At 42.2% G+C, this 18247-nt stretch overlaps 1 protein-coding gene across 2 annotated transcripts; it reads left to right on the top strand.

The window, feature by feature from the left end:
- Window positions 1-3706: 3706 nt before the first annotated feature.
- Window positions 3707-17707, top strand: agpat4 (1-acylglycerol-3-phosphate O-acyltransferase 4 (lysophosphatidic acid acyltransferase, delta)). 2 transcript variants are annotated; one of them, XM_064318306.1, is made up of 9 exons: window positions 3707-3967; window positions 11429-11643; window positions 12541-12710; window positions 12994-13155; window positions 13377-13530; window positions 14042-14144; window positions 14607-14682; window positions 15168-15366; window positions 15592-17299. In XM_064318306.1, the coding sequence occupies exons 2-9, from the start codon at window positions 11466-11468 to the stop codon at window positions 15609-15611; spliced, it is 1062 nt and encodes a 353-aa protein (XP_064174376.1). In that variant the 5' UTR covers window positions 3707-3967; window positions 11429-11465; the 3' UTR covers window positions 15612-17299. The 2 variants fall into 2 exon arrangements, with proteins under 2 accessions (XP_064174376.1, XP_064174375.1); XM_064318305.1 differs by lacking the exon at window positions 15592-17299 and adding an exon at window positions 17313-17707 and having other exon boundaries at window positions 3711-3967.
- The last annotated feature ends 540 nt before the right edge of the window (window positions 17708-18247 follow it).

The raw sequence follows: 18247 nt of genomic DNA, 5'->3' as shown, positions 1-18247 counted from the left end.
CTTCCACTGTCAAATAGCACAGTGACCTATATATCAGGTTGGCACGTGTCCTTGCCTCAAATTTTCAAAGCATGAGTAACCACTGGTTAAACTAGCTCATAAACATTTTATCCATCCATCTTCTGGCCTATTTTTATATAGTGTGCAATAAAATAATCTTTGCTTCAAGACAGACTAGTAGAAGCAGAAGATAAGATATGTGGCTTTGGGAGTCTGGGATCCTAAGCCAACAGTTCACATGAGGAAAATGTTAACATCACTGCCTGTATTTTCAGAGTGGAATGCAAACAAAGGGCAGTATAAGAAACAAACCTTTGGAAGATATAATCCAGACACAAAGATCCAGAAAACTGTGAGAGGATGTGAATAATATTAACCTGCGTCACATGAACCTTTTAAAAAGACATTTACTTGTCTCAGCGAAATTAGGTCAGTAGGGCGCTCCAATCAAAAACAAAATTCTTTTGAAGAGTAAATCACAAGCTTTCCTTTGGAGTTATCCAAGCAAGCATCTGTCATTTTGACAAAAGCAGGTAAAAGTCATTCATGTATCAACTGGCACTAAATATTTCAACATATTTTTGCCCTAGATTCCACTCAAAACAATGTTTCATAGATCATACGATTCTACATGTATGTTCAGGGAATCATTGCTGACTGTTGGACAGAGTGCAAAAGTTGTGGATGGCACACTGGACCTTGGACCTGCGGACCTGGTCATGAATGCAAATGCTGGTTGGTGTACAGAACTTTCCAGTAAATGTCCAGCTGTGTATGTGACTTATAGATGTGTATGTGAAAAAACCACAGCAAGCAAAAACAAAAATGGAGAAGTGGACTGTGGCAGGCCCCAGAGCTCCTTTGCAGATCCATGCAAGGCTGGAAGAAAGAAAACTTGCAGAACAGTACGCTGTGCAAAACTGACACGTTTCTCCAGAAGAGGTCGCTACCGTCACAGTTACAGTTTTCTGTTTCCCCCCCCCCCCCCCCCGAACAAAGGCTGACCTTCGAATGAGGTTTTCACCCACATCAACATGTCACAGTTTCACATGACACATGTATTATTCAAAATCAGGCCTAGTCCTTTATTTATAAGCATACTGAATAATAATAAATATGTTATGAGAATGTTTTTAAGTGCTCACCAATATAGAATGGGACCAAGTCTTTCACTGAACATGCCCTCTGCTGTGGAGTCAAAGCTGTTTTTACAGTCCTCAGATGAGTGATTTCTTCCAAGGCCTCAAAGTTTTCTGTTTTCTGTTTAGACAGGCATTGAAAAATATTATTTGTTGTAAAGGCACAAAGCCTCAAGAACTTTTCTTGTCGGTGGGTAACATTTTCAGCGTGCATACTGAAGACGTTATGGTTTGTTCATGCAGGGCCAAGCCTAACAAACTATACACCGTCAGAAACGTCATTTTATTGGCTAAAATGCTTTTCAGTCGTCACTATGATAGCTCACAATCGGCCTGCTGTGTACTGGCCAGAACTTTTACTATCCTAGTCGAGTTGTTTCTGGTGCATGGTGGGTCCGCATTGGCTGTACTGAGGGACTGCTTGGCCAGTACTCATCAGGCTTGTTGGAGGGCTCATCTTGTTTCAGAAAGTCAGTGCAAACCATGAGATAATATTCCTACGTACACAACACCTTCGGCCTGTAGGCTACATAATGGCGAAATGGACAACAGTGATAATTCCTCAGACGAATTGCTAAGTAAACAATGGAAAAATACTATGGATTTGGTTCGCTGTATCCTTGCCATGATAAAGATACTGACTTTACCGTGATTCGTGTCATCTGTAGATTTTCAAAATTCATGGAAGGTGACTTAAGGGGTTAATGGTGTCCTATAGTCTTCAGATGGTTTATCTAAAGGCTGAAATACTCTATACCCCCATACATGCCAAAATTATGGGAAAAAAATCCATAATTTATTGTCAGGCTATCGTGCTATTACTATCATGTGTATAACATATTCTGGACAGCAAGAACAAACGTGTGTTCCCTACTGGGAGATGTATTCCTCAATGAAGGAAAAATAACTGGAAAATTAAATTATGTGTAGCCTGTTTCATGTAGCTCCGAAGAGCTATTACTTTAGAACTGTACAGAGGTTCTGACATTGAATGATTCCAGAGGTGACCTGGCTAACAGCTCAACAGAGCAGATGTTAACGTTACTGCAAATCTGTCATGCCTTCCAGTGTGTAACAGACATATAAACTGTAGCTGGTGCAATGCGTAGGTATATTAAGGATGTGCTAAGCAGACACCAACCACTTCCACTTGGGTCAACTTCCACAAGTTGCGAGGTTACAACACTGTTACAGTGTCCCTATCAATGTGCTGGAGGGTTTACAGAGGTAGGTTCGCCCCCTACTGGTTCACAAATGGCACAGACAAGTTTCCTAGGTCATGAGTTACCAAATATAGTTCAGAGTTTCTTAAACAAAATTGGAGAAAATGCAGTTTCAGGAAAATTATTGCTATATTTCATAAATTATATATTTTAAACATTTAGATTAAAACAAAGTTCTGATTTTTACATCTGGTAATATTGAGATGATTGTAATTATACAGTGTTATAAGTTTTAACAATATAACTGCATGTCTCACATGGATCCATGACATCGAAATATATACACTTGTTTCCATGTTAGTCAGTTTTGACTATCTGTCTGAGTATAGCACAGGTCATCTACAATGTCTCTCCATCTCACTGTGTTCTGGGCTACTTTGCAGCTGGAGAAGGTGTCGTTAGTGGTCAATCATAAAAGATATCAAACATTAACAATTTCCTTGAGGTGCGGATCATAAGCCAAAAAGAGGTCATTTTAAATCATCACAAACGATCATCTTTTTAGACCTTACAGAGCAGCTATGTACCTCCACTCTGCAGTTGTTTAGACTGTACCCAGGGGTACCATCAAGGATTTTGGGCCCCATGAAAAGACCTCACATTGGGCCCCAGCACACCAGAAAATCTGATGTTCTAATATTTTTTGAGGGTCCCCTGTCAGTTAGGGCCCTTGAAATCATCCTAAATCCCCCCTTACGGCTCCCCTGACTGTAGATCTATATCACATATAATCTGACCAGTGACACATATAATTTAGCTTTATAGTGTGCCTGCGTGTCCGCCGTTTAGAATAAGGGCACCTAGTCTGAATAAAACTATAGCTCCAAGAAATAATTTTGTTCGTCATATCCAAAACGGCATTGATTTATTAGGGCTGAACTAATTTCCCTTTGATACAAAAAGTAATAGCCATATAGATTTATTTTCATTCACAATATCAGTGTCGTTCATGTAGCACGTCTGCATAATCACGTTGGAAGAAACAACCATGAGACCACGAGAGAACAGAGCCAATCGAAGAACTAAATAACTTGCTGTAAGCCAACATGTATTATATTTGCACGGCCCTACAGAGGGCGCTGTTGTCTAACTTATATGCCTGATCGAACTGCAGCACAGACTGTGTTTGTTCTTTGAAATAATTTTCTCCAGGTATTCAAAAAACATAGTTCTGCTGGTTTCAGGATGGATATGAGTATTCAATGTAGGCATCACAATTAAGAATCGTTCACTTAAACCTAGGGTGAAATTATATAAGTTGCAGAAACATTCTACATCGCTACACCGCCCCCCTCAACATACACGCCACAATATGGCCTGACTGGGCTCCCAAGACATTAAGTCCGCTTCTGGGTGGAGTTTCCCGGGCTGGGTGTGGTCGAGCAAGAGAGCGAAGGCACTGATTCCCTTCAGCTGCTGTTGAAGTTGTGCGGAAGCTTTTTGTTTGTTTTGCTATTTTTATTTATTTATTGCGAATACAGAATAAGACACGTCCAGTTCCCTCTATCGCTAGCCGATTCACATTCGCTCTGCCCACCTCGTCAAGCTTTCCCCTTTTCGGTGACATTCTACGCAGTCCATGTGGTTAGCCGTACCAGGCACTAGGTACAGTATGATATAAATCACAATATATCTGTGACTTTTTGTGAATTTGCAAATTTTCTTTTCTGCGCTGTTGAATCTTTATTCCCACTAGCCATTGGTTATATGCACTTCACAGTGCATATAACTTCACAGTGCGTCTGTCAACAGAGACTGTGAGGTTGGTATTTGAATAAGACAGAACTACAGGCAATATATAACTTTGAAAAGTAAAACCAGATGTTTTGTTCATAATACGTAGATCGACAGGATGTGGCTGAAATCGCAATGGTATGAAATGTATCCGTAAAAACTAAATCAAATGTGTGGTATTGCTGGCTTAGAGCAGTTGGATGTGATGGATGTAGTAATGAAAAAGGTTGACAATTATGGCATTTTCGTATTAATAGCACACTATAGAATATTCCAGATAGCCTACCAGCTGATGTAGACGGCTTTATAATTGTACTACGTTTCCCATGGCAACCACGTCAAAGCTGCTCCTGACAGTAATTTATCGCAATAGTAATGCTTTGACCTATGACTACTCTATACACATGATATTATACTGCGCGTAGTCTGTACACTGATTTTCAGTATGCTAAACAATGTGTGTTTGTAAGCGGTATTTTGCGGGCAAATGTACAAAACAAATACAACTCTAAACGATAATGGCGACTATAACGATACAAAGTTTCACAAGCATACACTCTGTAAGGACATCGCTCTACAATGTTCCGCTGCCTATCATTATGTGAAGCGTCATTTATTGAAGATGGAGGACGGCTATTTCAGCGATCTCACTTTCTAAAAGAAATCATTCGCGGCAGTTGGCTAGCTGGCATCTGCACTCTGAACTCTGCTATGACCCTTTAAGGAGCTGGGGAGTGGGGGCGATTTTGCTATACTAGCTAATGAGAGTTGTAGGGAAGGGTAGTGGGTATGAGGGAGGTAGCCTACTTACCACTTACAGTGCAGTCCATAGGTATTTGGACAGTGACACAGTTTTTGTTGTTTTGGATTTGTACTCCAGCGTATGTGAAATTTGAAATCAAACAAATAAAATGAGGTTATTGAAGCGCAGACTATCAGCTTTAATTTATTGGTGTGTGTGTGTATATATATATATATATATATCCGTATCCAGCGATCAAGGTACGAATTACAGTAATTTTTACATACATAGTCCCCCCAAAAGTAATTGGGCAAATTAACATAATCTTGATGTTTTCATATTTAGTACTTGTTTTTAAATCGTTTGCATGCAATGACTGTCTGAAGTCTGTGACCCGGCGATGTCACTAGAAACTGGGTATCTTCCCTGGTGGTGCTCTGCCAAACCTGTACTACTACAGCCATCTTCAGTTCCTGTTTATTTTGGGGGGGGGGGGGGGTTGCTTTTAGTGTTGTATTGGGCAAGTGAAAAAGTCCTTGGTTGCTTTAGCTGTGTTTGGAGTTAGTGTCCTGCTGAAGAGGAAGCGATGTCTGATTAGTTTTGAAGCATTTGGTTAGATCTGAGCCAATAAGATGCTTTTGTAGACTTCAGAATTCATGCTGCTGCTGCCGTCAGTAGTCACATCATCAATAAAGACAAGTGAGCCCGTTCCAGTGGCATCCACACATTTTAGTCCTTCACACGTTGATGCCTACATCCTGGAGAGTTTTCTTGGTCTTGGTTTTCTTATTTGACGGTTAAAAAGCGGTCTTACTTCACAATTGAAAGCATTCTTTGGTCTAACAGGTTGTTTGCTATTGCTGAGCTCACCAATGTGTTCTTGCTTATTAACAATGTGCCTACCAGTTGATTCTGAAACACCCTGAGTTTAGCGATGTCTCTGATTGATTTATTCTGATTTGTCCACCCCATGATGGTCTGCTTTACTGACATTGACACTTCTTTGGTCATCATGTGAAGAGACAACAACAACAGACTCCAAATGCTAATGCTACGCCTAGAATCAACTCTAGACCTTTTGTTAGCTTTCTTGTGCATGAACTAATGATGCAGCAGCACAGCTTGGCCAGAAACAGCTGAGCAGCCAATTGTCCAATTACTTTTGGTCCCCCATAATGGTGGGGGCTATGTATTAAAAGGGCAGCAGTTCCAACCCGGTTCACCCAATATGGATGTAAATACCTGTAGATTAAAGATGACAGTCTGCACTTGAACAGACTGTCAGAGACAAAACATAGATTGTGTCACTTTCCAAACACTTACAGGCTGCACTGTATACCCAAGTGTCTCCCAGTACCTGTTTGGATTTTGACCTTTTTTGTGGGGATATTTTTGTAATCGGGATCACCTTTGTCAAACAAGGCTTGGCTCTTACAAACTTCCTCAATATCAGTCTCTCATTCAAACTAGATGCCATACTGTATTTGAATAATGCATGTGAGACAAATGGATGTCTGTCATGCAGTGAAACTGTCAGTGAATGATACAGCACAAACATTTTTTCACATTAGAAGTCACTTTTGATTGGCTGTGAAGGTGCTTTATCTTGTGCCAGCATGAAAAACATTGCTGTTGGAGCAATCCAAATTTATAGTCACAGTTATGGTTTAGGCTGCAGTCATAGTTATTATTAGGGAACATATGCATTCTTGCTTGCTTGAGACAAGTCTATTGCTTCTGTCGTTATTGTAATAGTTATTTAGGTGTGACGGTACGTTTACAATGTTATTTATTTTTATTGCAAAATGATAGTAAGATTAATACAAATATAGTCGCTTCACATATTACAGCATGCATCTCACTCCTGTGTCGAAGGAAGAAGTGAAAAATCACAAAGCATTTTGAGGCAACCTGTCACTGCAATAGAGGTTAACAGTGGCAGTGACCTGTAGGAAGGCTCTCTCCATCTTTCGTGGTATTACGTCTTTTATCACGTTTTGTTTTGTGGTATTAGCTCTCGACATTGGAGGGTCTCTTTTGATGGTAAAATGGGAGGGAGGTGACTATTTCCTAAAGTTTGCTGCCGTTGTTAAACAATTTATTTATGTTGTTAAGCTATTTCAGGCTAACCATTATCTGGGATTTCAAAATGTTTCAACACATACAATGTGGAATTTGTGAACTGGGCAGACGGAGGGTATTGTGATCAAACCAAGTGTAGGTTACAGGTGAGGGTGAAGCGGTAGAGGTGAATAAATGTGTGATTTTAACAAAATGATATAGTCCATTTGTGCAGTGCTGAAAAAGGTGTTTTTGAGACGATGTGTTTGATAAACACAGGACAGCCTGTGCTCCATATTTGAACTTTGAGCACACAAGAACAGCATTCATGAGATCTTTGTCTAAGTAATAAATATGTCTTGGAGTGATATACAGGTTTGTTTCCACTGTGCTATTTCGCTTTTATTTGTGGTTTCCTTTTGCACTTTTCTGTGTCTTTATTGACACCTGCGACAAAAAGAGCTTTATAATGTAGAAGTAAATAACTTTGCCTATAAGTTAATAAAATTTTAGTTGAACTTTTATTATGACACAGTTGGTAAAAATGACCCAAACAGAAATGGCAATAGAGAAACAAACAAAATTAGAAGTTGTTACAGTTATAATGACTAGTGAAATGCCTGGCAGTACTGGTGGTGAAGGTGTGCAAATAAAATGCCATATATTTGCAGCATCTCTCACTCTCTCTGATGGCAAAAGTCAGGTTGCCCAGGGATCATCCATTTGCAGCTTCCCCCCCATTTGATTCTCATTTGTTTATGTCAGGGATTTTACCAACCCCCCCTTAATTCACACACACACACACACACACACACACACACACACAGTGTCACTATTCTGCACTGTTTTGCATGTGCCTGGAACAGACCAGTACAGTTAGTTGACCTTTGCATGTTGTATGTTTACTTTTCTCAAATGTATGTCTTGAATATAGAAAATCAAAAGCACTAATGGAATCTATAAAGACGCAAGGCCTTCAGTCACATAGTGATGTTCCGTAGCCTTTGCAGTCATGGGATGTGGAGATTTTGGGACATGCCATGTGGTCTAGTCATGAGAACTGTCTAAGTATAAAGCAGAGATCTGGGGCAAGTTGCCTCTCTGTCTTCAGAAAGAACTGACCTTATCAGTAAGGGCTGTTAACTGTGGACATGTGACTCCTTCATTGGCTCAGACACATATTTGTTCACCAGATAAATACAATAAAAAAATACAATCGTTGCATTCACTAAATTGTGACTCAGAAAGTACACCCAAACCAGCCCCTACTTAACTTTCTATCCCTCTTTTGTCAATAGGCCAAACTGTAAAACTAAAGTATTAAGGAAGTATTTTAGAAAAAGGTGTGTTCTGCAACCCCTTGTCTTGGCTTGCAAACATCTCAGTGCTGCAGTTAGTTCATTTCATTCCGTCAGCTTGCAGTTGGAGTGAGTTCCTGTTTTCCCTGTGTGCCACAAGTCTCCCCTCCTCCCTGTGACATCCCCGCTGATGGGTGATATTCGTAGAGGAAGAGGAAGTGTGGTGCATGAAAGTGCCTGGGAAATTTGGAGCCTCTTCATAAAGGAGCGTAGTCCATTACGCAAACAGTGGATGGGGAACTAATGCTCTGAAACAGGCCTCAGGTTTGTGTTGTTACCTTAGAGGATGTGCCTTTGTGGTAGAAAGACACTGCATACCGAGGAATTTGTGAATTCCAGAATTTATTGACAAATTTAGCTGCAGGTAAATAAACAAAAGTCATTTGTAGAATGGGTGTTTCGCATAGCAATAAGGAATATCAATGAACTGAATGCTTTTAAATGTAGCTTACTGTACTTTGTTGATGAGAAATCATTTTAATTTGTGGGAAAAAAAATTAAAACTGTACTAAATTCATAGCTTCTGCTGGTAGTGCGATTTAAGGGGTGTGTTACGGTGGATGTTAAGGAACTGAATGTCTCATCATAGTGACTCACATGATTCTGACCTCTACCATTGTACCAGTGTTTGTGTATTAGCTAAATTACCACAGAAGTGCCTTTACAGTGAATACTTTGAATGATCGGTTCTCTGCATGTACTGGAGAGATGGGCAAACAGAAGGCAAGTGGATGCGGCCTTGCGGTCATTCACTTTAAGGCTGGCATTGGACTTGCCAAAGCCTGATGTGTCATAAATGCTGTAATGAGGGAGATGTCACGGCTTGTGGGCTTGATCATTGATCTGCACAGAGAAGCGTGTAACCTGGCAGGTGCTTAACTTTAGTCACTCAGGCAGGAGTGTGGAATGCGGGCAGGGGAGAGAGATGCCCCCTGGCGTGTAATTGCAGTGGCAGTGTGTTTGGTTAATGGCATGCAGGCAGGGGGGCGGGGAGGGCGGGCGGGCAGCCAGTTCCACGTTGTCATTACCCTGCCCTCAGTGATCCTTGTGTAATTGTGTAACCCCACATTATCAGGCAGCTGTACTAGACTAGTCACCCTGCTTTCGCATTCCAAGCCCAACCGTCAACAAGCTCCACACTGCTGCTGCATTCAGGAAAAAAAAACAAAGCAAAGACGGTTCAGTCTGAGTGCTTGAGATCTCTTTCTGCTGGTGGGGTGTGACCCGAAGCAGAGCAGGTGTTTCCTGTCCCGTTCCCCACACACTGACATAATTGGGCTCATTAAGTTGGGGGAATGAATTCCCTCTGGAGAGGGAAGTCTCCTGGTGCAGGTCTGGGCTGTGCTTGTGTTTGTGTCTGTAATTAAGTGTAGTTGCAACAATAGCTGACAGTAACCGTAGTTGTTAGTTATTAGTGAGGTTTTGCTCAAGTTATCCTTGTTTTTATTCTACCTCTAGAATGTTTTATTCTATTCTTCTTCCTCGCATTATTTTTGTTCTAAATGATTTTATATTGTTGAGTACATTAGAGGTTTCTTTTTATTCACAGAGTAAAGATGCTTCGTTTGATATGTTTGGTATTGCTTTACTTGTGTTTCTTAAATAAAAGTCATTCTTGTGTAACCAGCATGGGCAGTGTAAAATCTAAATAGTCAATTTCATGCACCAAATCATAGATTTTTACAAAAGAATGGATTCATTTGCACTTGTAAATAAGTGGCATTGAAGGCCTTATAGCATGTAATAGAGCTTGTTCTGCCTCTGGTGACGTACTTTCCTGTGTGTGCACCATAATGTAGTTTAAAGGTCATCGTGAACCACAACCAGCATTGTTCTAAACAGAGCAATAGCACAAAGCCTTAGCGAGAACCACTTCCTGCTTGCCAGGCCTCACATTTTGTTAAGGTTTTCCTCTCATTACGCAGATTACTCACCTTGTTTACTCTCTTTGAGTAAATACAGAGAGATATAAAGCATTACACACGCACACACACACACACACACACACAGTATTTTTCTGCAGGCCAATGGTCCTTCTGTGCAGGTTACTGGGTTTTTACTGCTCTCCCCTCCCTTGTACCCACCGTCCCTGTACTGAACACATGACCCTGGAGCCAGCTTCATGTTATGCTGATTCAGAGACTTCTCAAGGGCACAGATTCTCATGGGATCTTCTGTATGTATGCAGAACGATATCATGTGCACATACACACACACACACACACACACACAGTCGGGTAGCACAGAGAGGAATAACTGTAGCATCCAGAGGCTCGTGGGTTTGATGCGTAACACATTTACGTCACGGGGTCACTATGATTAAGGATGTTGCTGTACTTCCATGAGAAAATATATAGCTGTTCTTAAACAAGCAAGGGCAACACATTTAATTTTTCCTGCAGAGTTATTTTTTTTGGAGAACATTGTAGAATGTGTCATGTTTGTATGCCTTCCAAGCACAGTTTCGAATCTAGGCTTTTGACAGAGGGAAAAATCAGCACATTTTCGGTGTCTCAGCGACGTAACTAGATTGAATCAATGGCCTTATTCAGCGTTTGACCACCGTGAGATCAGAGCAGTCCAGGCGAACGCCCGCCCCCTCCTCCCTCGCCCTCCGTCTCCTCTGCAGAGGAACTATGAAAGGAGGGCCTTGTGAGTGCGCTCAGTGTCCGCCGAAGGTCTGCGCCGCACGGCGACGATGCCGCGCTCCAGGCAGGTCGGACACTCGTGGGCATCAGGGGGGGTCTCTGTAGCCCCCCTCCTGGAGCACGCGCGTGGTGCAACACCTGCACAAATTGGGCGGGACCAGAATTTGAGCAAAAAGTGCTTGCTCATAGTCTGTCCTAGCTGCTATTTTTAATTGTACACCAACAACCTTACACGTGTCTTCAGGGAAAAAACGTATTGGTTCATTTATCCTTTATTTCACCAGGTGAGTCCCATTAAGATTTCCATCTCTTTTTCAAGGGAGCCCTGGTGAAGAGAAGTGCAATAGGCACTTTTGTAAAATTAGTTTACATACAAGCTCAACTCAGGCCTCTGCCTGCCCTCTGTTATTATTTAACAGACATTGGCCTTGGCCTTTCCAGGGCTTTCCTGTGTTTATAATATACCCCAGAAAAGGGAGGGCCTGCTCGTGATGATGAAAGTTCGCTCTCTTTTCCTCCACAGGCCGTTCTAGCAGGAGGGCTGAGTCCGCACCGGAGCAATGGGCCTGCTGCAGCTGTTCAAGTCCCAGTTCCTCTGTCACCTGGTCATCTGCTACGTGTTCGTGGTCAGCGGGCTCATCATCAACCTGCTGCAGCTCTGCACCCTGCCCCTCTGGCCAATCGACAAGCAGCTGGCCCGCAGGATCAACTGCCGGCTGGGATACTCCATCGCCAGCCGTGAGTGACGCCCCTGTCTCCAAATCCTGTTCTGCTTACTTGCATACTCTTCTTAATTTACTCCTAGATTACTTGCCCTTTACACCCTGCTCTCATCTTGCTCTGGGGCCTGTATTTTGGATTCTCCGATTGGCGCTGGGTACCTGAAGAAATAGTTCTTCTCGTCGTCATGGCAACCAAAATGAGCAACAGATAAACAGGAAGTGAGCCAGAGATAGAGGCGGAACTCAGAGTTCCAAGTTAGCAAGTAAAGTGAGAACCACAAAACAAGACTGACAGCTGTCTGACTGAGTGGCGGGGAAAAAAATCTAAAGAATGTCTTGCCTTCAGAATGGTATTGGAACGTTTCTGGATTTGGTCTTTACAGATTTGTAACGTTTCTGGGTTTTAAAAAAAAATGTATTTAAACCTAGTCCCGCTTTAATCCAGTAATTTCTTTTTAGTGCTTTTAACTGTTATTATTGAAGCTTGAACCTGTGAGCCACAAAGTGACAAAGTCCAGTAACTTTTGAATGATTTACAGTAGCATTACAGTTATCTCAAGGAAAACCGTTAAGGAAAGCACTGGTGCATTTGACTTGGTCTGCACTGTCTGTGATAGGTAAATGAGTCCAGCCCTCATATGGCATCAGTTTCCTCTGTTCACTGTAGTGCTGTTGTGTCACAGATGCTGAAGGCAATGGGGACTGAACTCATAAACGAGGGAGGGAGTTTGAAATACACCCCGGTACAGTAGGCTGCCAGTTCAGCTTTGTAAACCTGTCAGCTTGCCAACTTTCTGTGGTATAAATGTGAACCTGCACAATGTCTCCCCGGTGAAGAAAAGAATAAGGGCTGGTGCAGTGACCTGCCTGCTCGAATGATTCGATGCGGGCGTCTGTGTGTCTTGGCGTTTAGAGCTGGTGGCGTTGCTGGAGTGGTGGTCTGGCACAGAATGCACGCTCTACACAGACCCCGAGAGCTACCCGCTCTACGGCAAGGAGAATGCCATCGTCGTGCTCAATCACAACTTCGAGATCGACTTCCTGTGTGGCTGGACTTTCTGTGAAAGATTTGGTGTTCTGGGGGTAAGGAAGCTGGATGTTTTGCACATTGCAGTGCATTATGTCATGATAGAATTCAAATATGTTTAGCACTGAAAATTGCATTATGTTTAATGCATTGCAAGGTAATTTAAAACCAGATGACTGAAATTTCCATTGATCATTTGACTAATTAGAAGTAATTTATTTTGAATTTAAATTAATCTATTCAATAACTCGCTAAGAAGTAATTTGATAATGTGCAATCAAAAAGGACATGATTTCATCCACCCTGTTCCAGAAATTACCCAGAATTTTCCTGTTTCAGAGTTCCAAAGTGCTGGCCAAGAAGGAACTGGCATACGTACCTTTGATTGGCTGGATGTGGTACTTCCTGGAGATTGTGTTCTGCAAGAGGAAATGGGAGGAGGACCGTAGGACAGTTGCACAGAGTCTTCAGAATCTTCGGGATTACCCAGAGAACTACTGGGTGAGTTCGGCCTGTACCATGATGGTGTCAGTTGTGGGGGCGAAGGCATCTGGAACAAACCAAAAAAATTTCAGTCCAGATACTCAATGAATTAACATTTTTGGCTTGTTTTTATAAGTTAATAAGCAGTAGTAAAAGTGCATTGTGTGAGTGGCCTTGCTGGACAGTGATGTTTGAGGTATGGTGTGTGCATTGGCCAATTTGAATGTGTTGGACTCCAGTTCCTGCTGCACTGCGAGGGAACACGCTTCACTGAGGAGAAGCATCAGATCAGCATGCAGGTGGCAGAGAGCAAGGGCCTGCCCAAACTGAAGTACCATCTGCTGCCCCGCACCAAGGGCTTCTGCATCACTGTACAGAACCTCCGGGGAGCAGGTCAGGGGGAGGGGCACGCCCCGCACAGTACCGCACACTTACTGCACACTTTTATATTGGAGATGAGACGCACACATACACACATACATGCATGAACACACATGCAAACATGCACATGCACACGTGCACACATACACACACTCTTGTATATGCACACATACTATCAGATACTATCTAGTCTGTAGGTAATCAGACACAATTTAGTCTTAAAAATGGTGAGCATTGTTGGGCTGAATGGCCTATTCTTGTCATTATGTTATTATGCTACACACACATTCACACACAAGCACACACTCGCCGTGAGGTATCCATTAGATGTTTGTCTCCCGTACTGTGCATACTTGGTTGTGTGTGTGTGTGTATGTTCCCTTTTTTGTGGTTTTAGTATCTCACTGTTTAACATTTAAGGTGTGCCACCCTGTGTCGTTGTGTGTGCAAGCTAACGTTCACCCCGTGTGACCCTGTGCCCTTCGCTGCCCCTTTTCTGACCATGTTTGTGTCTCCTCTGTAGTTACCGCTGTGTACGATTCTACGCTTAATTTCAGAAACAACGAAACTCCAACTCTGCTGGGTCTTCTGAATGGGAAAAAATATCATGCCGATTTGTATGTGAGGTAAAGGCTTGAGAGGCAGGAGTGTGAGATGGATGGCCTCTTTCTGTCTGTCTGCTACAGCGACACAAAGTGTTCATTACGGGGATATTTATTCATTCCTGTTTGTCATGCTTCTAGTTTGTCATTGTCTTTTCATGCATGCGTCTTTTCATCTGAAAATTCAGGGCTTCCATTTCCTATGTATATGAACTTTACATAATGTTTACGTAATTTTAATGAAGTGCAGATTAAGGAGAATGTGTTCTGGTGATTAAAGCTAACACTAATAATAAAATTATGACCTGGCATCAATAATGTTTGTTTAAACGTTGACACTGAAGCAGATGATTGTTAGTTTTGTACTCATTTTGGAGAGGTCAGCAGATGGCAAGCTTGCCAAAATGTGCTTGCCAAAAAAAAGAAAAAAAGAAGAATATATTCCTCTGTGACTGGGTGTTAAATCCGAACCATTTTCCATCAAAGGAGAATTCCTCTGGAATCTGTTCCGGAGGATGAGGAGGAATGTGCGGCCTGGCTCCACAGACTCTACCAGGAAAAAGTGAGCAGTGCTTCATCGCTGAAGGGAAGAGTGTGTGTGTGTGTGTGTCTGTCTCTCCCATGGGAGGGTGCGTCAGATTCTCAGTTAGCAGGCTGAGGTCATAGAGTACTTACAGCAATCCTTAATTAGTTTGCATTGTTCTTCCAGACAAGGGTCACGTTTATTTTTATTCCTGCCAATTTTCCTGGCCTGGCTGGTCTATGTAGGTACAGTAGCTAGCTGTCATATTTACATTTATATTTTCCATACAGAGATTGTTCCTCTTGCACAGGACAGATATTTAATCTTTACATCTTAACAAATGTTTTGTAAAGGAAATGGTAATAGATGCTATTGTGTGGCCCTGCTATGACAGCATATTTTTGAACATTTGTCCATCTGTACAGTGTGTTAATGTCAGACCCGTGGTAACTGCATTGCCCCCGGTTTCATTATGTGATTCTGTACTTACTGAACCAGTTCTGGTTCTGTTCCCGTTCCTCCAGGACCAGTTCCAGGAGCAGTACTCCCAGACGGGTCGGTTCCCGGGGCCCATAGTCAGCCCGCCGCGGCGGCCCTGGACGCTGCTGAACTGGCTCTTTTGGACCTGCGTGCTGCTCTACCCGCTGGTGGGCCTCCTGGTGCAGCTGGTCAGCACCGGCTCCTCCACCACCATCCTCAGCACCGTGGCACTGTGTGTGGCAGGTGGGTTTGGCCACAACATTTCAGGCCACTCATTCTGATATTGCCATTTACAGTCCTGGTGCTAACTGTGGCCTGTGTTCCCCGGGGAGGGAGGGAGGGAGGGGGTGGGTGGCGGTGTGGGTGTGGTTGATCTTGTGAGTAATCATAATCTCCCTGCTTTGACCAGTGTTCAAAGGGAATTGATGTGTTTTAATGTTTTCACTTTTATCCAAACAAACCCATTAGGAAGCAGGTCAGGTACTTGAAAAGTAAGTGTGTGTGTGCGTGTTTTTTAATCTGTTGAATTGCAGTCCAGAATTTTTAGGAAGCATGTTGCCTTGCAGTCAGTTGCATGCTATCATTTTTTCAATCCTGGCTTATTTCCTACCTTTAAGAAAAGAACACAAACCGGCAAAGGATGGAACAGACAGACAAACATCTGAACGGATTACACCAGTGATTTGGTATCAGACCTGCAGAACAAATTTAGATCCGTCCACAAGTTTTTAATTTAAACTCCTGTAATAATGAAGAATTTGATCCACTGTAGAATATCTATGGACATTTATGAAGCTGGCAGGGTGATACAGGCATTTAGCAGACGGTCTTATCCAGAGCAACTTACACAACATTCTACATATCATTTACATTGCATCCATTTATACAGGTGGATATATACTGAAGCAGTGCAGGTTAAGTACCTTGCTCAAGGGTACAGTGGCAGTGTCCTATCTGGGAATCGAACTTGTGATCTTGAGGTTACAAGACTAGTTCCTTACCCATTACCCATAATTATGCCTCATACAGTAGTAAATGAGTAAGCTTCAGAGTCCGTGTTAAATACTTCTGGGGGAAAAGGCGTCACCGCTGTTATCTATTGGGTGACCATAAGACCATAAGCCAATCAGCAGCAAGACCTTGCAACTTCCATGTGATTGATAAAAAAACAGGTCACGTGATCACATTGAAGCTGTACGACCTTGCTGCTGATTGGCTGTCACATCAACACCCAATAGATGACAGTCATTACGTGTTTTTTTTCCCTGGAAGAATTTCACGTGGCCTCTGAAGCGTGGTTGTTTACTACCACATCAGGTATAATTAAAGAGAATTAGAGGAAGAAAGGTAATACACCATATGGTGGAAAAGACCGTTATTGCAGTCCATAACTACTGTTGTGGTATATCGCCCAGCCCTAAGCTGACTGTATAAAGACCATTGTATGCTGAAGCTCACAGGCCAGATAATTTCACTCAGTTATTAGAACAATTAAAAATTTAGTTATTTGGGAGATGCGTTTAGCCAAAGTGAATTACAAGTGCATTTAACATGGTTTAAGTGTTATTCTTTGATATTTGTCTAAAATTTGAAGAAGTTTCATAGTTAATGGCCTCTGACCCACTTGAATTCCTTGTATGGGCAGAATTAGTCATATCATAGATTTTGTCTGGCGCACTAGGACTGACATTATGCATAGCCAAACATGTCAAATTATGATCCGTTGATCAGTGAGATCTTGATCTAGCCATTCATTACAGTCCACAATATGATGCCACACTGGTTTTAGTTGAAAATGATCCAGGTTAGAAAAAATTTAAACATTGTCATGTTATTACATATTTTTGTGAATGTAATAAACTGGGATTATGCTGTATCCATTCAGAAACATTGAGTGCCAGAAGAATGTGCATGTTTGTAGTAAATAGCACACCTCTGAATTGAAACAACTAGTCACCATCTCAATAACACCATGGGAGGGCAGATTTTAAGAGGAATGACTCTCTATCCTGAGCTATTGGGAGGCCTGGTAGGGCTGACCAATCACAGTACAGGAAGAGAGAAACTGGGGAGAATAGCCTTACATTCAGACTAATGACATCATATCAAAATACAGTGTCCCTAACTATCCATATTATCCCTTATTCAGGCATCCACCCTCATTCCTCACCTCTCTCTCTCTTCACTAGCCTCTGTGGGCGTGCGCTGGATGATTGGACAGACCGAGATCAAGAAGGGCTCCAGCTATGGGAACAAGAATGCCCCCGTGAACAACAACTGAAGTCTCCAAACATGACGACCGTCAACCTGAAAAAAGGAAAACTGCTTCGAACAGCACTCGCAGGTTCCAAACACAGAACTGCACGGCCACTCGGAAGTGTAATAGGACCATAAAGAAAGCCCAATGGACTGTTAAACATGTCTAGAGTGGAGCATTCTGATCAGATCAAAATGGTTCCTGAACTGCGGAATGCGTTGTTGCACTCTAGAATCCTCTTGCGTCCTAGAATTGGTCCAGTTGACAACTTCCTTAGCCAGCTGTGTGAACGGTGAGGTTTTACCACAATACAAAGTACAAACACCAGTTTGTCCAAGAACCTCACAATTCTTTGTATGCTGTGGAAAGAATTATGGTGCACTCTCAGTTTTGAACGAAGTGAGTCATTCACACGTGTAAAAGATTAACATCAATGAGCACCCCATTTGGACAAACTAGGTACAAAGCAGTGAATTCTATGGAACTTTGGTGACAAGTTGTAACTTAAAAAAAAATTAAATCACTGACCGAGCACTAAGAAATACAAAAATAGACGTTATGGCTTCATTTCTAATTTGAACTCCTGTAAACTCTCTCATCATGCCTGCTGCTCAAAACACAATTCCTACAATGTGCCTTATATGGGTAAGAAACAAAAAAAATTCTACAGCAAGAACAGGTTTAATCTAAGGCAGTGAGCTAGGGTCTATGAATGTAGGGCATGTGAAAGAGATAAAAGTCACAGAACACACACTGCACACACAATATGGAATACTGAGGCTCCAAATGTTCCAGAGCACTCGCACGAGAAGTCCATGCATCCAATGTGTGTCACCATATCAGGCAGACTTTACGAAGTGAACAAGC

The sequence above is a fragment of the Anguilla rostrata genome, chromosome 18, assembly GCF_018555375.3.
Source record: "Anguilla rostrata isolate EN2019 chromosome 18, ASM1855537v3, whole genome shotgun sequence".
Taxonomy (NCBI): domain Eukaryota; kingdom Metazoa; phylum Chordata; class Actinopteri; order Anguilliformes; family Anguillidae; genus Anguilla; species Anguilla rostrata.
The sequence above is the reverse complement of the archived record's forward strand: the minus strand, read 5'-3'. Positions and strand labels throughout refer to the sequence as shown.

Excerpts from the sequence above, each read along its gene's own strand:
- agpat4 (XM_064318305.1), top strand. The coding sequence starts at position 11,466 with ATGGGCCTGCTGCAGCTGTTCAAGTCCCAGTTCCTCTGTCACCTGGTC. Across the intron at positions 12,711-12,993 it reads AAAGATTTGGTGTTCTGGGG|AGTTCCAAAGTGCTGGCCAA; the intron begins GTAAGGAAGCTG and ends TTCCTGTTTCAG. Across the intron at positions 13,156-13,376 it reads ATTACCCAGAGAACTACTGG|TTCCTGCTGCACTGCGAGGG; the intron begins GTGAGTTCGGCC and ends GTTGGACTCCAG.